A 19,009-nucleotide genomic window follows, 5' to 3' on the forward strand; every position below is an offset into this window, starting at 1 on the left:
TTGCTGTTCCGCAAAGATCACAGGAAACTGAGGAAAGTTGATGCCAATCACTGCTACCAACGAACAGATGAAAAGGCAAGTGTGAAATAATGTGGTGGCCCCGTTACGTTTGGCGCTAATCGAAGAAACATGCATCACGGACTCCACGCGTGTTTAACAAGTTAAGCGTTAAATAATATCTGGATAGTGTGACATGATCATTTACAGTTATAACAGCATAAGAAAATGAAATTTTTTTGCACGAGTTATTTACACATCACGTGAGCAACACAAACAATAACGTCACATGTATCAGTAGAAAATATGCAAAGAAGATCAGTTGAGTCTGTGGGGTAGCTCGGTACAGTCTCCTGATTACAATACTGTAAATACAGACACATAAAGTAAACAGAAATTGAAAAATCACTTTATAGCTTCAAATAAATATGTACAGGTTATCTCACACTTGACAGTTTATAATTTGCCACTATAAAATTGTACCATTATATGCAATGGTGACTGAATTGGTACAAAAGCTCTTTCATGCCAAAAGAGATTGTCTTCTACAACACAAACATATAGTTCAAGCTTGGTATTTTATGCAGAGTGGGAATGATATCTCTCAAAGCTTACAGTGTACAGACTGTACTATAAGATAACTTATAACCTAACAAATATTAACTACGTACTTTGGGTTCTTGATGAACCTCTGTATCCAATCAATGGCAGTTGATGATGTGGCTACAAGGGTTAACAAACACAAACACACAACTGTTACCAGATCAGTAAACGGTAGTGTACATTGTATGAAAATGTATAGTACACAATATATGATTCATAAGACAATAATTCACATTACTGGAGGCAGAGTTTCATCAGATCAAAATTGCGTGAAATCATATTACTCAACTGTCAAGATGATACAGTCTTGGCTAGAGCCCCTTGATCAAGCTAGTATACCACTTTAGTATCCTACACCAAATGTTGATGCCAAAATTCTCTAACTTGCACATCATGATAATATATACACAGCGTTAACTATGTGATGGTTGACTGCAATACTAGCACTGCTAACTACATCACAAAAGTCACCCGTCTGATACAATACTTTAAACTGATAATAAACAGAGAAACACTACCACCCAATTGGGACTACATGTCACCATTTTGTTTATCCTGGCATGTGCTACAATAGTATTTATAAGCTCCTCATAATTATTTCAGTCAATCACGCCACCAAAATGTATTTAATCCAGTCACTACTTGGCAAAGGTCATCATAAACTTGGGTAAAGCATGCCTTCAATGCACTTTGATGCTCTTCAAAAAGAATCACTGGTTTTGTGGGGTACATTGGCTGACACGCAAGTTCAATTGGTTATTCTAATGAACAAATGTTCCAATTAGCAAACATTATTTCTCAATGACATCAGGTTGCTTAGCAATGGTTTCTAAGGTAAACATTGCTTTACCCTCATCGTATTGATAGATAACAGTTGCTAAGCAAAAATATCTAAGAATATTTTGTTTAGTTGCTTAGTAACAAATGTTGTTGGGTTAAATGATGCAGCAAATTGACAATTTACGAAATTGAAAAAAACAAAAAACACATTGAGCTTAGCCAAACAATATTTCACTCTATTACTCAATTTATTAATCTCTCAAATACCAAATTAGCATGTTAAAGTTATTAAGGTGCTTACATGTCAGCTCCTCTGATGGTGATGACTCCTCCATTTTGATGACTGTCTCATGTGATCTGAATGTGTGTTCTCGTGACTTCATGTCTGTTAAAGAAGTTTCAGCAGCTAATCTTTTCTGGTACTCCTCAGTGAGGGAAGCCTATGAATACATTACTATGATAAGAGCCTTTTCTAATAACTGATACTTCACAAAGGCGTGGGCAATCTCCAAGTATACACCTCCATCTCAGCAAAACCAAGCATAGTACTTACGTGTTATCACTAGGGTCTGACCAAGATTACTATACGAATCAGTGGGTCATTTGGGTCAGAAGTACCCAGTTTCGACCCTAATGCATGCATGCACACACACACACACACACACACACACACACACACACACACACACACACACACACACACACACACACACACACACACACACACACACACACACACACACACACACACACACACACACACACAATCACACACCAGGGCCGGAGCCCAGAGTCAGGCCATCCATGAAATATATACAATGGGGGTCATTCACACAAATTTTATTGATCTGAAGTGATATTTCATGTGAAGTACATGCTGTATGTGTAGCTAAACATGCAAGCTAGGGGGTGTGGGGGCATGCTCCTCAGGGAAAATTTTTGAAAATAGATGCTCTGAAGTGGAGCAAGAAGTTTCTTTCTCCCTTTTTTACAAACTTTCACCCTTTTTACAATCAAGGATGTATCCTGGTAATTTGTGCTACAGTACCAATTAATTCAATTTCATGTCTAGTATAGCTATTAGCTACTATGATACAATAAATTCTGAAAATGAAAGTAGAGGTTTGGGAGCAATTATAATGTAATGCCATTCACTGGAACTTTTGAAAAGTGCAAGACAGTTAACATGGCTATAATGGCTTAGGTCAAGCAGTGTAATTAGAGCAGTGGACTGAATGCTTTACACTAGAGTATCACAATGACTGTTCTATTAGAGTTTATTGCAATGACTGCTCTATTAGAGTATCTCAATCTTTTTCAAATTCAAGTAGCTAGATGAAAAGTGGTCCGGCCAATGCTGGACCGTGGGCTCTGGACCTGCACACACACACACGCGCGCGCGCGCGCACACATACACACACAGAGTGTCTACTAACCCTAACTGATTCCAATTCAATTTGATAAGTCTTTGCTTGCTCATCCAACCTGTAAACACAATGTAATACCAATATATGATACACATATACAGGAGAAATATTGGTCAGAATACAACAGGTCTGACAATGGAGTAAGTTAGTTGATAATGGCATTTGCTAAAGTAGACAAATAAATTTCTTGTACAGGAAATTTTTCTAATGTTTACATACATCATTTGATACCTGTGGTGCATAGTTTGTAACTACCTCACTAATAATATCACAACCAATAAACAATGTAACAAAAAATATTAATCTCAACCAATAACTCACTTCTTATGTAGCTCTTGTAATTGGCCTTGCAGCTCTTCAACCTTTGAGTCAGTATCAACTTGTGATTGCAGCAACTCTTGTTCTTTTGTTGCTTGTTTCATTTCCAGTTGAAGATCAGCTACTTCACTGGCCATCTCCACACTGTGGTAACAAAACAATGTTAGAGATATGCAATTCACTAACTAAAAATTCTCTAATATAACACACACCCACACGAGTCTCACTTTAGACCTTTTCATCAAGAAATTGTAGTCAGTGCAACAGCAACCCTTTCTAAAAGAACCGTAAGGGAAAGCCCTTTGGTATATGAACAACTATTCTACAATCAAGAGTTAAACAAGTTTTAAATACAAATTAATTTATAGCTGACTAGTTAGTTTTAAATACAAATTAATTTATAGCTGACTAGTTGTCTTACTCAGATTGGTGTGAAGTGTGTACTCTATGATTTAGTTTTAGTAACTTGGCAACTGTATTCATGATAATTCACTACTGTAGAAATCCCATAGATAAGAAATCGTTAACTTGAGAATACAACCATTAAATACACTGACAATTGTACCACAATGAACACAATAACAACCAAACTCTCTAATAGAACACACACATACACTGCCAACAATACACCAGTGACCAACATTACATAACTGATTCACAAACTTGATGGTACAGTGTTTACCACACAAGGGGGAGTATTATGTATTATCACTATTTTAAATCTATCCTGTTTATACTCCATTACCATACCATTTATTTTCCATGCTGCTGCATTGTTGTTTAAGTTGATTTCTTTCCTGAATTAAATTCTAAATGGCACAAATACAAACTAATTATTTATAATAATAATATTATACTTGTTTTTCAGTTTCCCAGAAATGTGACTTGTCTTGCAATTTCTCATACAATTGTTGTTTTTCATCCAGCTGTTTTGATATCAGTCTGAGTTTTGCTTCCATGGTTTCTCGCTCATGTGCCATAGCTGCAATCTGATTGGTTAGTTCTAGGGAACGAGTTTCATACTGATGTTGCCCCAGCAACAACAACTGTTGATCAGAAGAAATAGTGTCCTTCTCAGCTCTCAGTGAACTAACAGTGTGTTCCAAACTACTAACAGCTGACCTGTATTAACAACAAGTGAGGTCGATTATGTACATTCGTACTGACAGCATGTCGCTAACGCGAGTGAGTGTGTGCGTGTGTCCGTGCATGTATGTGTGTACTCTGTATGTTGCACATGTGTGCATGTGAATAGCGGTGTGCCAAAATAAATATACATACTGGTACCATCCATATACGTATATGGCACATGCATACTTACTTTAGCTCAGCTTCCCTTGAAGCTAGAACATTGTATTCATCTTCAAGTGATGACACTTTTACCTGAAGCTGTCCCACTTCCTTCTGACAACTAGTCAACTGGTAGGACAGGTCACCACTATGTTGTGTCTCCCTTGACAACTGAATCTTCACCGATGACAATTCCTCTTCTAATTGTGACACCTGTAGAACACTTTAACTGATCTGATTGTACTATAAGGGGTGTGAGCTTTAAATGGAATATGGCATGTACGTACCACAGTAACTAACAACCCACTTCACCTCTAAACAACCCACTTAATCTCTAAACTAGTGCTGGGAGATACTTTTTAACTAGTGAGATTTGTTGACACAATGAACTGTCTCAGAAGTGTAGGATCTGGCTTGTTTTCCAGATTGAGTTCTTCCACAACAGTGAGTGCCACCATTTTGAATTAACTAATACACATTTGCATGTGATGTCACAACATCATGATTTGTTTATAATACACATATCAACATCACGATGTTTAGAAACAATCACAATTAATCCCAGAATCAATATAATCTGAGATATTCTCCCAGCCCTAGTCTATGAACATCGTGATGTAGATATACAATTGTGATGTTGTGACATCACATGCATTAGTAAATTCAAAACAGTAGCACAATTGTTGTAGAAGAACTCGATCTGGAAAACAAGCTTACACTTCTGAGACAGTTCATTGTGGGAATAAATCTTCCTATGTAGTTAAAAAGCTTATCCGTTAGAATTTTTGAATTTCTAAGGATACTATATGTATGTTTGTAGTAAACTGTAACTGCCCATGGCCCTAATTGCATTGAACAGTACTAGTTGTACACAATTTCACCTTCTTTTGTTAAAATAAATAATTCATACAAAGTTGTGCATACACGATCGTATGTGAGTTATAATAGTTATCATAATTGTGATATGATGCATCCTACAATCATGAAAGTAGCAAAATGTCACAATTGCTCATCCCTACTCTAAACAAAATACATTATGCATGCCACTCTTTCTGTTTTCATTCTGTATGTACCCCTTGGTGACTGTATACAGCAAAACATTATGATCAACAATAATGTAGAGATTAAGATCAGTAAGTACTTCATATAGTGCACATGTGATGTGTACATAAGGCAGTCTTATTACATACCTGATGATTAACATTAGCAAGCTGTGCTTCGCGGTCTTGTAGCTTTCTTTCCTTCAAGTTTACTGCTGACTCAAATTGTGACTTGAGCTGCAAGCTCTCTGCCTGACTTGACTCCACCTTCTTTTGCATCTCTGCACCTCTTTGTTCCCACTGCTGCAGTTGAGACTGTAGATCACCAATGAATGACTGCGACTGTGTAACAGTGCTCTGTAGTGCTGTAAACATTTACTGTAACAATTGTACAAACAGTGACAAAATCTACATAATGTATGTACAGTGAGATCTAATGTAAATAGTAGCACTGACTTTGTACTTGTTCCTCTGAGTTGGATAATTTCTTTTCCAAACTGCTGATGTTCTCCTTCAGTTGCTGTACTAGAGACTCCTTATCCCGAGACGCCTCAGTCGCCTGTCCTCTCAAAACTTCGTGCTCAACTTTCGATGTTTCCAAACTCTTCTGAGCAATAGCTAATGACTCACCCCTTGCCTCCAACTCTCTTTGTAACCTCTTAACCTCATCATCCTTAGTTGTTAGTTGTGACTGATCTTCTTTAATAGAATTTTGTAATGACAGAATAGTTTGCTGTGCTTCTTCTACAATGGCATCCTTATGTTGGCACTGTTCCTTCACAGTCTTTAATTCTTCTTCCTTAGACTTCAACATTGTTTGGTGGTGTTCACAAGCTTCCTGTAGGGATACGATTTGTTTGTTAATATCTTGTTCTGTTGAAGCTTTCTTCTCCAATTCCTCTTGTAAGTTCTTAACCTCATCCTCTCTGGTGGTTTGGTGTTGCTCAGATGACTCACTTAGAGCTACTAATTCTTGTTCCAGTCTACTAACAGTAATAGCACCACTCTGTAGTTCTCCTTTCAACTTCTCAATCTCTTCATCTTTCCCAGAAGAAGCCGTCTGGGTTTGTTCCAGAGTTTCCTGCAATAGCAGAAGATCTTTCTCCAAACCATGCAGTGTCATATCTTTCTCTGTTATTTGTTCCTGCAATGTCTTGATTTGATCTATAGCATTGTCATAGCTCGACTGACAAGCAGTTAATTCTTTTTGCTTTTCTGCTGACAGTTCCTTGAGTTCTGCATCCTTTTCTTGAAGATATGCTTGGACCGTGTTCAGTTCTTCTTTGTGTGCGCCTACCTGCTTCTGCAGTTGTACGTTAGCCTCCTGGAGATCATGCAGTTTGGACATTGCTTCTTGAGTATGTTGTTCTGCTTCTTGTAGTTGAGTACTATACTCTGTTTCTCTGTCAGCCAGTTGTGACTGAAGGGTAGCTAATTGAGCAGTCACTACAGAGTGCTGTTTAGATAGTTCATTGTACATATCAGCCTTGTCTGGTGCTTGTAATTCAGCATTAATAGTAGAAGCAGACAATATTTCAAACTCATCCTAGAATAAATCATATGTCAATAAATACAAGACTTCAAATGCTGAACAGAATGGTACCTTTTTCTCTGGTGATGCCTCATGGGATCCTTCCATATGAAAGAGCACATTACTGGAGCCACCTCCTGTATCATGCCCCATAGTAGTATTGTCCTCACCATTACTACCATTACTACTGATCACCTACAGGAGGACAACATCAAGTACAGTACATTGTGTGTACACATTACGTACTTGAATATCTGAAGAACCGAAGCTGTAGTTGGATGGGATAATCTCAGGACTAGTACTACCACCATCATTCTCATCTTTGCTTGCATCATTGCGTGCCCTTAGGTCAGCTAATTGTCGCTCTATTTCTTCCTTCTGAGCGATGACATCATTCAGTTGTGATGAGTTGGTTTCCTTCTCTTGAGTTATTTCCTGGAGCTGCAACTTCAGGTCTTCCTGTTCTTGTGCTAAGTGTTGGTAATGTGCATCCTTTGCTTCATGTTCACAGAGATGCTGTTTAAGTTGAGCCTACAAACATAATATCACAAATGGGTACAGCTGCACATATTCAATAAGTTGTACAAAACATAATATTATTGCAATTGTAGAGTCCACAGTGAAGGTCAAGTAACCATTATGTACTATTGTACTTCCTAATCAGTCTAGCTAAAACAATTCACTAGGAATGAAATAAAACAGAAGTTACTCGTGTAGGTGATGGTACAATCGAAACAGTGTTGATACCTATGTAGGGCTGTGGTGGGATGTAAATGTAGTGTTAGTTGCTAGGATGTTCCAAGAATTTTTGAAGCCTTCTGAACATCCATCCTCTGTGACAGTTTATTGTCTCTACAAGGAAGAGAGTGGCTCAGTAGACATATGGACTTACATCATTATTCATAGAGTAGTTCAGGTATTTTCAGGATTCAACAGATTGCCATAGTACACTAATGAGGAAGTTTGCTGTAGGAAGGGTATGTTAACATCCTTGGCTGATCTATTTCCAGTCATAGGATGTATAATTGGAAGTAATTTTGACTGGTGTCTTTCCACACAATAAGTGGCTGGCTCAACTTTGTCCACCACATGGAGCTAAGTTTTATTGGTAAGACAAGATTTGAAGTTTTTTCACATAATTATAGATTTATGATCAGGTGGAGACGAGTTGAGTGTGGCATTGCCTCCATTGCATAAGAAGTAGTGTGGTTAAGAATGTTTCATAATTGATGATAACCAATATTTCAGGACAAAGGTGTGGTAGTGGGGTAGCTGGGGTTATAGATGCATAAGAGAAAACAATGATAGTACATCCATTTGACAGTCAAGCCACCAGTACACTGTATAGTGTGTCTGTCTGTCTGTCTGTCGTATGTGCATGACAAGTGTGTTGTAGTTGAAACAATGCCTTGAATGGCTTCGACATCTACACTGTAGCTAAAATGCCAGACCAACAAACACCCAAGAGAGTCCTCTTTTGGTTAGGTGAAGAAGACAAGTCCAAGATGTGGACAAAGATGAAGGGATATGGACCAAACATCATCAATATTCAGTATAATACTGCCATAAATAGTAGTAAATAGTGGAGGAAGGTATACGGCATACAATGACAGAGCTATTAATTATCAATCCACCCACCACGAGCAGCAAACATCTTTAGAAATGAGGGAAGTTAGGTGCGATAGTGGAGAAGAATGTTTTGAAGAGACATTTAGCAGTGCACAGATGCAGGGGACCAGCAAGAACTTGTCAAGAGCCAACCCGCCAGTCTTGCTTCCTTCAGTTTGGAGGACCATATAACCAAAGTGGCAGTGGACAGATGAGACATGGCAAGCATGTGTGTGCGTGTGTGTGTGTGTGTGTGTGTGTGTGTGTGTGTGTGTGTGTGTGTGTGTGTGTGTGTGTGTGTGTGCGTGTGTGTGTGTATGTTAGCTATGCCACACCATATGATGCAGCTAAAGAAATTGACAGGAAGGACATTACCGTCTGTTAGTTTTAGCAAGACAAAGTTCTTGGTGGCTAGAACAAAAGGCAGCAAATAGTATATACCACCCAGAAATTACCCGATGGAAAATTGGATACAGAAGTGGAGTCCACTTCTGTGTCCAACTTTTTCATCATTAGTGGAGAAAAGCATCTATGGAATTTGGTGTACTACATTGTCTTCCAGGAGAGGTCTAGGGATCACTACATCTCCTAACTCATAGGGAAAGTGCCAGTTACCCCATAAGAGACATACTGTCTGACTAAACCATTATCATTGTTGGTGTATTGTGTGGGAACAGCATATTACATCAGAGGCAACTTGTCTATTATAGGGAGACCCTAAGACCATCAATTTCAAGCCTGCACAGTGCTGAGTGGTGCACCTAAGTAACAATGAAGACAGACTACAGGATGACTCCAAAGTCAATGACTGTGCCAAAGTGACCTTTGGTGGGCCATTACAAGTGAGAGACAGTGTATTAGTATAGCGGCATAACCAAAAAATCGTGCACTTTTTTCATAAAGCTATGAAACTTTCCACATAAATAGTAGTCCTCAATGTATGTATTTTTTAGATATAGTGCCATTGCTGATTTGACCTTTGATGACCTTTACGGCCATTTTTGTACAGAAAATTGATCATTTTTGTCTTAAACTCCCTGAGGCAGTAATTACTTGTTAAAACATGGTACCAAAATAAAGATCTTTTAAGATAGAAACAACTTAGCTTTTATTTGAAGTCAACAGGAGAATTCATTCCTAAGTTATGAGCATTTTTATAAGCTGCAGAGTTTGATAAATTTATGCATAATTATCTGCCCACAGGTAATTCACACCTCAAGGGCAGGTAAGTTTATCAGATTTTGCAGCTAGTAAAAATGATCGCAACTTTGTAATGAAATCACCTATTGACTTCAAATAAAAACCAAGTTGTTTCTATCAGCAAGATCTTTTGTTTGGTATCATTTTTAACAAGTTAATTAGTGCCTCAGGGAGTTAAAGACAAAAAATGATCAATATTCTGTACAAAAATGGCTGTAAACATCACCAAAGGTCAACTTAGCGATGGCACTATATCTAAAAATGCATGTCATGAGGAGTACTATTTGTGTGGAAAGTTTCATGGTTTTATGAAAAAATGCACAATATTACCAATTTTTGGGGCTACGCCGCTATACTATATTTGAAACCCTTGATGTTTAAGGCCCTCAGTGTAAATGTGTATACTGAAGGTGTATGAGATTGCCAACAGTGCATGGTAGGAGCTCTTTGTAGGGAGCAAGATATATGAGTGCTTGAAGACAGCACACCTACGGCAATTGAATGATTCAGTGGACAACCAACATAGTGCAACATGAAGTGCACGTGCTTGTATATGTGTGCATGCATACGAGTAGTGTGTGTATGTGTAATGCATTTATCAGTGTATTTGTTATAATACATGAATAAAACATTCATTGTTGCGATAGCAGTGTACACATGTACGTATGTACATACCTCAAAATTTCTTTTTTCAGAGGAAACTTGCTCAATTTCATTTCTTAGCTCACTCTCTATTTTCCCTTTCTCCTCTTGTAATTTAGCTAGTGAGAGCTGAAATTCCTCTTCCAAATTGGACTGCTGTTCTTTTAACCTAGCATCAAGTCTTAAACCCGCTTCTTGTTGAAAAGACTCCACCACTTGTTTCTGTGATAATAGTTCTCCTTTGATGATGTCAAGTTCTGAGTGAGCATCACTGAGCTGTGACTGGTTAATTTCTAGTTGCTGTTTGGTCCTCAACAATTCTTCATTGATAGACGAGTGCTCCTTTTTACTTTTATTGGCTTGTTCCTTAAGACGAATTGTCTGCTCCTCCAACTGAGTCACTTGGGAAACTAAAAGCTCCTTCAAAGATACATAACAGAACAATTACTATAGCAGGCAGAATTGCAGAATATGTGGTCTAAGTAATCATACTGCAGTGTAGAAATTCCACTTAAGGGGTAGGTGCTAGCTGGGACTGAAGGCCAAAGACATTGCATACAGGCATGCATTAGCTTCCTAATAGTAAAGTTAAGCACAATTAGAAGTCAACTACAAGATACATGTGTGTCTGGTTATGTACGCCTTGTAAGTACCTTTACATTAGAACAACTGATGCTTTGGGATATAAAAAAACTTTTTGACCTCATGTAGTTCAAAAGATTTATTCATGACTAGTAGATTAACTGCAAATCATTTCTTGCGAAAAGGATGGAGACCCCACAGTAGCCTACGTATGTTGGGCTTTTGTCTTATCCAATAAATCCATAATAATGCACAAAAAAGCAGCAAAACAAACAATGACGTTATTGTGATCTAGACCTCCTCTACAGCTCATCACTCACTTTTTCCTGCTGTAATTCTAGTACTGTTTGCTGTAGTGCAATGGCTTGAGGTGATCCCTCACTGCTATAATCTGGTGAACTGGCCAATGACTCATTCAAACTCTACAAACAGAAACAACCACATGAATCACTGTCACAAAAAAACAAAAAACAGATCAGTTTGTTTTCATAAGAGAGCATACAAAAATGTACCAATCACTAACCACGTTCGCTGAATCTGTTGCAGTAGATTGGTCCATTTTGTACTTGTCTAGTTCTGCTTGTAAACTGGCTATCTTCCCTTTTGCCTGCATCTTGAGTTTGTTGAACTTCAGTTCTGCCTTGGCATTGAGTTCCTATAGACAGCACACATGCATCACTGTAATGTATGTGTCTGTGCACCTCTATGGTCTTATCTTTGGTATTGATTTGCTCCTGAAGTTCGGTCACAGTGGCCTTTAACCCAACCACATCTTCACTATCAGTAGTTTCAGCTATAGTACACGAAACACATACTTACTTACATACATGCTATGAACAAAGATGAGAGATAAGAGAGATAAGAGGGATAAGAGAGATGTAGAAAAGAAGGGACATAATTATGGTCTCTGTACTTACCACATTCTGTAGCACTCAATTTGGTTTTAAGAGCCTCGATTTCATCCTACAATACAAATTAGCAAATTTTCTATTCATGCTTGCAGCAACTTCAAAATGCACTTGCTAACAAAATAATCCTGTACTACTCTACCTGTTTCTCTGTCAATAACTTGCGATACTCTTGATTGATGGTCATGTTCTGTTTCTCAGCCTCCTCCAATGACTGCTGTAGTTGGACAAACTGTTGAAATAAAAGTACATATTTGCATAGCATGATCATCTACAATACATGTCACAATCTACCTCTTTGGTCTTATCATTGGTACTGAGTTGCTCCTGCAGTTTAGCCACAGTGACCTTTAATCCAACCAGATCTTCACCATCAGTAGTCGTAGCAGCAGCTGCTATTTATACACAGTGATTAGATGAGATGACACAACAGAGACTGACAAAGACTATAAGTACTTACCAGCACTTAACTTTGTCTTGAGATTCTCAATTTCATCCTACAATACAAAAGAGTAATGATAGCTATGCAAAACTCGTACTACTGGAAGAAAGCTTTATATTTTTAATACTACTACTACTCTACCTGTTTCTCTGTCAATAACTTGCGATACTCTTGATTGATGGTCACGTTCTGTTTCTCAGCCTCCTCCAATGACTGCTGCAGCTGGGCAAACTGTTAAAATAAATTAATACAATACACAGCCATTGCCACCATGATCAAATACAAGGTCTGTATTATGTGTGCTAGAGCAGAAGTTATACACACCTCGTTGGTCTTATCCTTGGCACTGAGTTGCTCCTGCAGTTCAGCCACACTGCCAATCACATCTTCACCATCAGTAGTCATAGCAGCTACGTAAACACAAACACACACACACACACTTGCCACAGAGACAAGATGAGGCAAGGAACAAGTGATGAAGGAAGATGGAGACTGTGCACTTACCAGAAGCAGCAGCACTCAATTTCATCTTGAGAGTATCAATTTCATCCTAGAACACAACACAGTAATGATAAGCTACTGCCAGTATTGTAACACTATTTAGTAAAGAACCTCACGTGTCCTATTTTACCTGTTTCTCTGCTAATAACTTGGGATATTCTTGGTTGACGGTCATATTCTGTTTCTCAGATTCCTCCAGTTGTTGTTGTTGCAGTTGGGAAAACTGTTGAAATACAACACATTACATTGTGTGTGGATATACACACACCTCTTCGTTGCTGCTATCAGCCACACTCACTGCTGGAGGGTGTGGCTCAGTGGAATCAGGTTTAGAATTCTCTGATTGGCTGGTTTCATGGGAACTGGTGACATCATCAATAACATTATCAAGCTTGTCCTGCACTGCCTGTAGTCCACTGGATATAGCATTCCACATCACTACTGCTAGCCTATCACTGTAGTACAAATGTTATAAGTAACCCTCCAATATGAGTCAAGAGGAATTATTATTAATACGGGGTCCAGTCCTGGCCTAATCAATATTATACAATAAATTAAAATAAAGTATATTACATCAAAAACATTTTAATGCATAGTCTCGTATAGCCAGCCCCTTTTCCTTTTCAAATTCGGTTGGAATCCAATGTAAGGGGCTGGCTATGCAAGACTAAGATTTACTATATCTAATAGAATAGTTTATTAGTGTAACAAACCAGATGAATCCCTGGGTGTCTATCTACCAGAATATAAAGAACACACATAGCAAATACTTATGTACATATGTGGTGGCACTGTAAATTAGACCCTATACTCTATTTACTATTTCAAGTAGTCTTGTTTCTGTGTTCTTCACTGTAGGATACTATCCTGCTGTGTGGCACCAAAAAGGTATGTGCGCAACTATTGTTAACAAAACTAAATGATCAATACGGTAATAAGATATTCTGTTTGAGATGTAGCGTGTGTGTGTGTGTTTGTGTTGTGCACTGACACACATCGCCATGCAAAGTCTGACATCCACATATACACAAAGTATACAACAACTGTACACGGGGAGTCAGGGACCCTCCATTAACTCCACTCGCCTCCTTTAGTGTTGTACCCTGGCATGTGGTAGGACTACAACACAGGAATTGAATAACTATTAAAGTTTTTCCCATAGGCCACAGACTGAAACAATACTACCCCAGTTTTACAAATCATATAGAAAAAACAAACAACAACACACAGACACAGTTACACCATACACGGACCTGGTGTTACACTCGAGTGGTGGTGAGCAATGACGACTAATCCAAGGGGCATTATTTAGAATACAACAAAGTGATTGTTGTGGCACAAAATTCAATGTAAAGAATTTCTCTTGCGAGACGAGCAGACCGAACTAGAGCGATGTCGAAAGAAGCAGACAAGAAGAAACAAGGAGGAGGACTACTACGTAGCAAGAAGAAATCAGAAGGTAATTCTGATTACTTGAAATAGTTTGTTTCTGCATGGCAGAAAATTAAAACACACATACTAGACATATTATGACAAATACAAACACTATAAAAAGAATTGGTAGATACAGTAGTGTAGAGTAGTAGTTAATATTAGCATCTAGGGCCTTGTCAATGGAATTTCTGTATGTATTATGATAACATTTTCCACATAACACTTTGCAATAGTGGATTACGTGCTTCACTGCTCATGTGTAATGTGTGTACAAGGCATCAGTAACAGTTGAAGTGCTTGGTGTTACAACAGTGTGCCTGGTTTAGTTGCTAGGTTGGATTTGGAGGGAGCTCAAGCCATTCAAACAGAGGAATTAATTTTTGAAGAGGAGGTGGACTATGTGCTAAGTATTGGTGAGGAGAAAATAGCACTACAACCAAAAGCTCTCCAGGACCAACAAGTTAAAGACTTGATTATAGTAAGGAGAGGGGCTTGGGAGATAATAGGTGTATGCAATCACTGGACTATTGGACTCAGTTTTTTTCATTCTTTTACAAGCAACTATTTTAACTATTGGTTGTAGCTATTTCTCCACCAAATGTAGAGTATGTAGAGTATGCAGGTGGAACTACTTCCCGTTCATTTTCAAGGACTGTGCACAATCACCAGCTTAGTAGTTGTTTGTTAATTACTACGTACTCTTGCAAAAAGAGACATTGTTATTATATAGCAAAATTTATCCATTAAAAATCAAACTTTTGGTATGGTCAACAGTGACATTTTGCTACTTTCACAATTGTAGGATGCAACATATCATGATTATGATAACTATCACGATGTTATAACTTACATAACATTGTATATGCACAAACTTTGTATGAATTATTTATTTAAACAATACATAGTAAAATTGTGTATAGCTGTTCAACACAGTTAAGGCCATAGGCAGTTACAGTTTAATATAACAGCATAATGAATTTATAGAATTTCAACGAGTTCTAATAGGTAAGCTTTTATAAACTATGTAGTAAGATTTATTCATACAATGAACTGTCTCAGAACTATAGGCTTGTTTTCTGAATCGTGTTCTTCCACAACAGTGTGTGCCACCATTTTGAATTTACAAATATACATTTGCATCAATTACATATAACATCACGATGTTCAGAGACAACCATGATTAATCCCACAATCGAAGTCAGAAATAGTTGAAACAACTGTATCTTGCTGTTCCAAAGCTAAAGCTGGACAAAAGTTGACATTTATGGGTCATTCCATGTCAAACCAACAAGGAATTTAGGGTCACCTCTCGGATTTTGACGAAACTTGGTGTGTTTGTAGTACCTATGGTGCTTATCACTCATGCAAATTTTTAGCTCCATACATTCCATAGTTTCTGATTTATGACCACAAATACTTTGAATATTTCATGAAATTTGGTCCATCTCTAGTTACAAAATCAACTGCAACTTTGTACTGTGTAAATATTTTTAAACACACTTTTCAGTGATGGAAGACTGTTGATTGACCTTTCCAGTGATCCCTAAATTATGGGATATCTACTTAATTATGGTTCAAAAGTGCTTCATTGAAAACTTTAATCCTTTATATTTTGAAAAATGGTGTTTGAAATTTTTCGAATTCTTTTGTGAATAATGATTGGATCATAGTCTATGTTTGATAAAATTTTTGTGGTGGGACCACAATGGGCTCAAGAGATATAATGAATTATGTTGTGGTATGCGGTGGAATTTGCAGTCTATTATTGCTGTATTGGAGTGTACACCTCCAATATCCACTCGCAACAAGGCCATGCCAAGTTTGTCTTACAGAGTGAAGGTGTCTAGGTATATTGCAACCTGTATTAGTGACCACCTGTATTGAAAGGCCATCTATGCGCTGCAGTTAAGTTATACTTCTTTAATGTATAGCACCAAAGCATCAACCCTTTCTAGCAAATCCAAAAATGATCCTTATTAGACAGGTTGACTATAAATGAGATTATCTTGCGTCCATAAACACATTACTGTTGTACCATCTCTTCAGTTATACCTTATTTATTAAGTAAAATCTTGCCGTAGTGCACTCACATACATATCCCACTCTACACTATTCAAGTTACATACATGGCTGCATAGGTACAATAGACCTCCTCAAAAAGTGCAACTATTCTATTCCCTGGGCACCTTAATAGCCTCATGATCTTACTTTATAATTGTACGTACACTTTGGGCCCAAGACAAGTCTGTGGTTTCTCAAAAATGAACACTTCATCAATGGTCCAGGGAATAGAATAGTTGCACTATATACAGTAGATGCATTACTTGTACCAAGAGTTTTTATATTATTAACACTTGCTTGCACCTCAATGTGTGATTTATAGTACTGTAATTACTAAAATGGTTTTTCAAAGTATTTTGGGTTGACGCTTTGAAGATCAGTACAGGCAAATGTTAAGTATGTGGTCAGCATGTCCTATGTGAGTATGTGCATGAGTTTAAGACTTGATCTTCAAAGTGGTCATGAATGTAAAGTAATGTAGTAATTAATTTCACATATTGAGGCACAATTAATGCATGTATGATAAAACCCCTCCATTGCTAGGAACATAATAAAGTGCTCATATTACAGAAGCCACAGAAGTATCTTGGTCTAAATGTATGTGCACCACTAGAGTGGGAGTACAGTGTATAAACAGGTGTCCTGGTTATCAAGATATCCAGGTATCCCTTCTGAGGAGTTCTGTTGTATGTATCTATGTAGCCACATACGCAACTTAAATATGGCTAAGTCCACTACAGTGGTATTCAACTTAATAAAGAAGGTATTTGTGAAGAGATAGTACATTTACATGATGTTCATGGACACATGGTGGTCAGATCTGTAATTTATAGTCAACCTGTCTAATAAGGACCATTTTTGGATTTGCTAGAAAGGGTTGATGCTTTGGTGTTATACATTAATGAAGTATAACTTAACTGCAGCACATAGATGGCCTTTCAATACAGGTGGTCATTAATACAGATTGCAATGCACCTAGACACCTTCACTCTGTAAGACAAACTTGGCATGGCCTTGTTGCGAGTGGTTATTGGAGGTGTACACTCCAATACAGCAATAATAGACGGCAAATTCCACCGCATACCACAACATAATTCATTATATCTCTTGAGCCCATTGTGGTCCCACCACAAAAATTTTATCAAACATAGACTATGACCCAATCATTATTCACAAAAGAATTCGAAAAATTTCAAACAGCATTTTTCAAAATATAAGGGATTAAAGTTTTCAATGAAGTACTTTTGAACCATAATTAAGTAGATATCCCATAATTTAGGGATCAGTGGAAAGGTCAATCAACAGTCTTCCATCACTGAAAATTGTGTTTACAAATATTTACACAGTGCAAGGTTACAATTGATTTTGTAACAAGAGATGAACCAAATTTTCATGAAATATTCAAAGTATTTGTGGTCATAAATCAGAAACTATGGAATGTATGGAGCTAAAAATTTGCATGAGTGATAAGCACCATAGGTACTACAAACACACCAAGTTTCGTCAAAATCCGAGAGGTGACCCTAAATTCCTTGTTGATTTGACACGGAATGACCCTTATATCTTTGTTTGGTGTGACGAGGCCACTTTATACACTGTATTGTGTGTGGGCGAAAAAAAGTGGTTTGGCCAAGGAGACCAGCTCCACTTGCATATTTTACATTAAGCATGGAATAGCTACTGTACAGCCAGTTGTCAGATAATTTGCTAAAAAAAAAACATGAGTCCACTAATCCAGTCCAGTGATTGTATACCACTAGAGAAAGCACCCCACATGTAGTGTTGTGTAGTGTACTGAGATATGCAAACATTTCTTAGGTTGTTGTTAATCAGTTGGTTCTATGTAGTGAATTAAAGGAGTGTATGGGTGATCTGTTCATTTTAATTTTGTTAATCATACAGCGAGAAAACCATGTATAGTTGTGTACACTTACTAATACCATTCAAATGTGACAAGTGTTCCAGTTGAAATTATACTAGTCCACATCACTAGTTTTATCATAGGTGTACTGTTATGTGACTTATTTTGGTGTAGAGACACTGCTCATGGGCATGTTTGTGGTTATGATTTTATGACACTTCTTTAGTGTCATGTTGTGAATGCATAAACCAGAGTACTTCATATACAATAAATCTTGGTATAAGCTACTGCTACATCTTTGCTTTTGTCTGAGCATACTCAAATAGAGCCATGGATAAGTACCATATTTACTTACCAAATGCCATGGCGTTTAATAATACTTTAGTTCAAAAAATCGATGTGTTGACTATTCAAACTTGACCACTACTTGATGCTTAAAAATGATGGTAAGCCCTTATTTTCAAAATCGATTGTGGCACCACTCAGGTGTGACTACTATTGAAGGTGTGGCATTTAGCCAAGCAATATATAGTATACAATGTGTCCTTTACAACAAGGTTGCTGTTGTATGGATTTCTTCCAATTAAGAAGTTGGGCCTTGGAGGACCTCATCTTAGATGGAAGCTATGTGCAAGCCACTCAAGTATAATGGCTTGTAAGGATGTTTAAAGCCTATGTCCTCACAGTTTTGTAGTTGAAGCATTGTTGTACAGGACAGCATGTGATGAAGCTAATATAAGTACTGCCATGAGTATGTGAAAAAGCATTTTCTGAATATCTTGTG

The 19,009-nt window shown here is 37.6% G+C and overlaps 3 protein-coding genes across 3 annotated transcripts in view; 1 reads left to right on the forward strand and 2 right to left on the reverse strand.

Annotated features, from left to right (window-relative positions):
* Nucleotides 1–162, reverse strand: part of LOC136259871 (EF-hand calcium-binding domain-containing protein 6-like) — a 61,119-nt gene extending 60,957 nt beyond the window's left edge. The window contains exon 1 of the mRNA XM_066053426.1: nucleotides 1–162. Within this exon, the coding sequence (XP_065909498.1) occupies nucleotide 1 (1 nt within the window). The 5' untranslated portion in view covers nucleotides 2–162.
* Nucleotides 162–14,198, reverse strand: LOC136259870 (putative leucine-rich repeat-containing protein DDB_G0290503). Its single transcript, XM_066053424.1, has 26 exons — nucleotides 14,123–14,198; nucleotides 13,138–13,324; nucleotides 13,000–13,092; nucleotides 12,873–12,918; nucleotides 12,693–12,778; nucleotides 12,510–12,599; nucleotides 12,387–12,423; nucleotides 12,221–12,321; nucleotides 12,069–12,158; nucleotides 11,936–11,981; nucleotides 11,720–11,811; nucleotides 11,542–11,673; nucleotides 11,339–11,440; nucleotides 10,470–10,856; nucleotides 7,233–7,517; nucleotides 7,059–7,181; nucleotides 5,912–7,001; nucleotides 5,606–5,820; nucleotides 4,447–4,628; nucleotides 3,983–4,247; nucleotides 3,876–3,934; nucleotides 3,129–3,269; nucleotides 2,817–2,865; nucleotides 1,682–1,820; nucleotides 669–720; nucleotides 162–362 (listed from the first exon to the last, which is right to left on the reverse strand). The coding sequence occupies exons 2-26, from the start codon at nucleotides 13,303–13,305 to the stop codon at nucleotides 257–259; spliced, it is 4,176 nt and encodes a 1,391-aa protein (XP_065909496.1). The 5' UTR covers nucleotides 13,306–13,324; nucleotides 14,123–14,198; the 3' UTR covers nucleotides 162–256.
* Nucleotides 14,180–19,009, forward strand: part of LOC136259872 (beta-parvin-like) — a 14,920-nt gene continuing 10,090 nt past the window's right edge. The window contains exons 1-2 of the mRNA XM_066053427.1: nucleotides 14,180–14,328; nucleotides 14,630–14,781. Of these exons, the coding sequence (XP_065909499.1) occupies nucleotides 14,262–14,328; nucleotides 14,630–14,781 (219 nt within the window). The 5' untranslated portion in view covers nucleotides 14,180–14,261. The remainder of the gene's footprint in view (nucleotides 14,329–14,629; nucleotides 14,782–19,009) is intronic.

The sequence above is a fragment of the Dysidea avara genome, chromosome 7 (assembly GCF_963678975.1).
Source record: "Dysidea avara chromosome 7, odDysAvar1.4, whole genome shotgun sequence".
In the NCBI taxonomy this organism is placed as follows: domain Eukaryota; kingdom Metazoa; phylum Porifera; class Demospongiae; order Dictyoceratida; family Dysideidae; genus Dysidea; species Dysidea avara.

Excerpts from the sequence above, each read along its gene's own strand:
- LOC136259870 (XM_066053424.1), bottom strand. The coding sequence starts at position 13,305 with ATGTGGAATGCTATATCCAGTGGACTACAGGCAGTGCAGGACAAGCTT. Across the intron at positions 12,779-12,872 it reads ATTGAGTGCTGCTGCTTCTG|CTGCTATGACTACTGATGGT; the intron begins GTAAGTGCACAG and ends GTGTTTACGTAG. Across the intron at positions 3,935-3,982 it reads TCTGGGAAACTGAAAAACAA|AATTTAATTCAGGAAAGAAA; the intron begins GTATAATATTAT and ends TGTGCCATTTAG.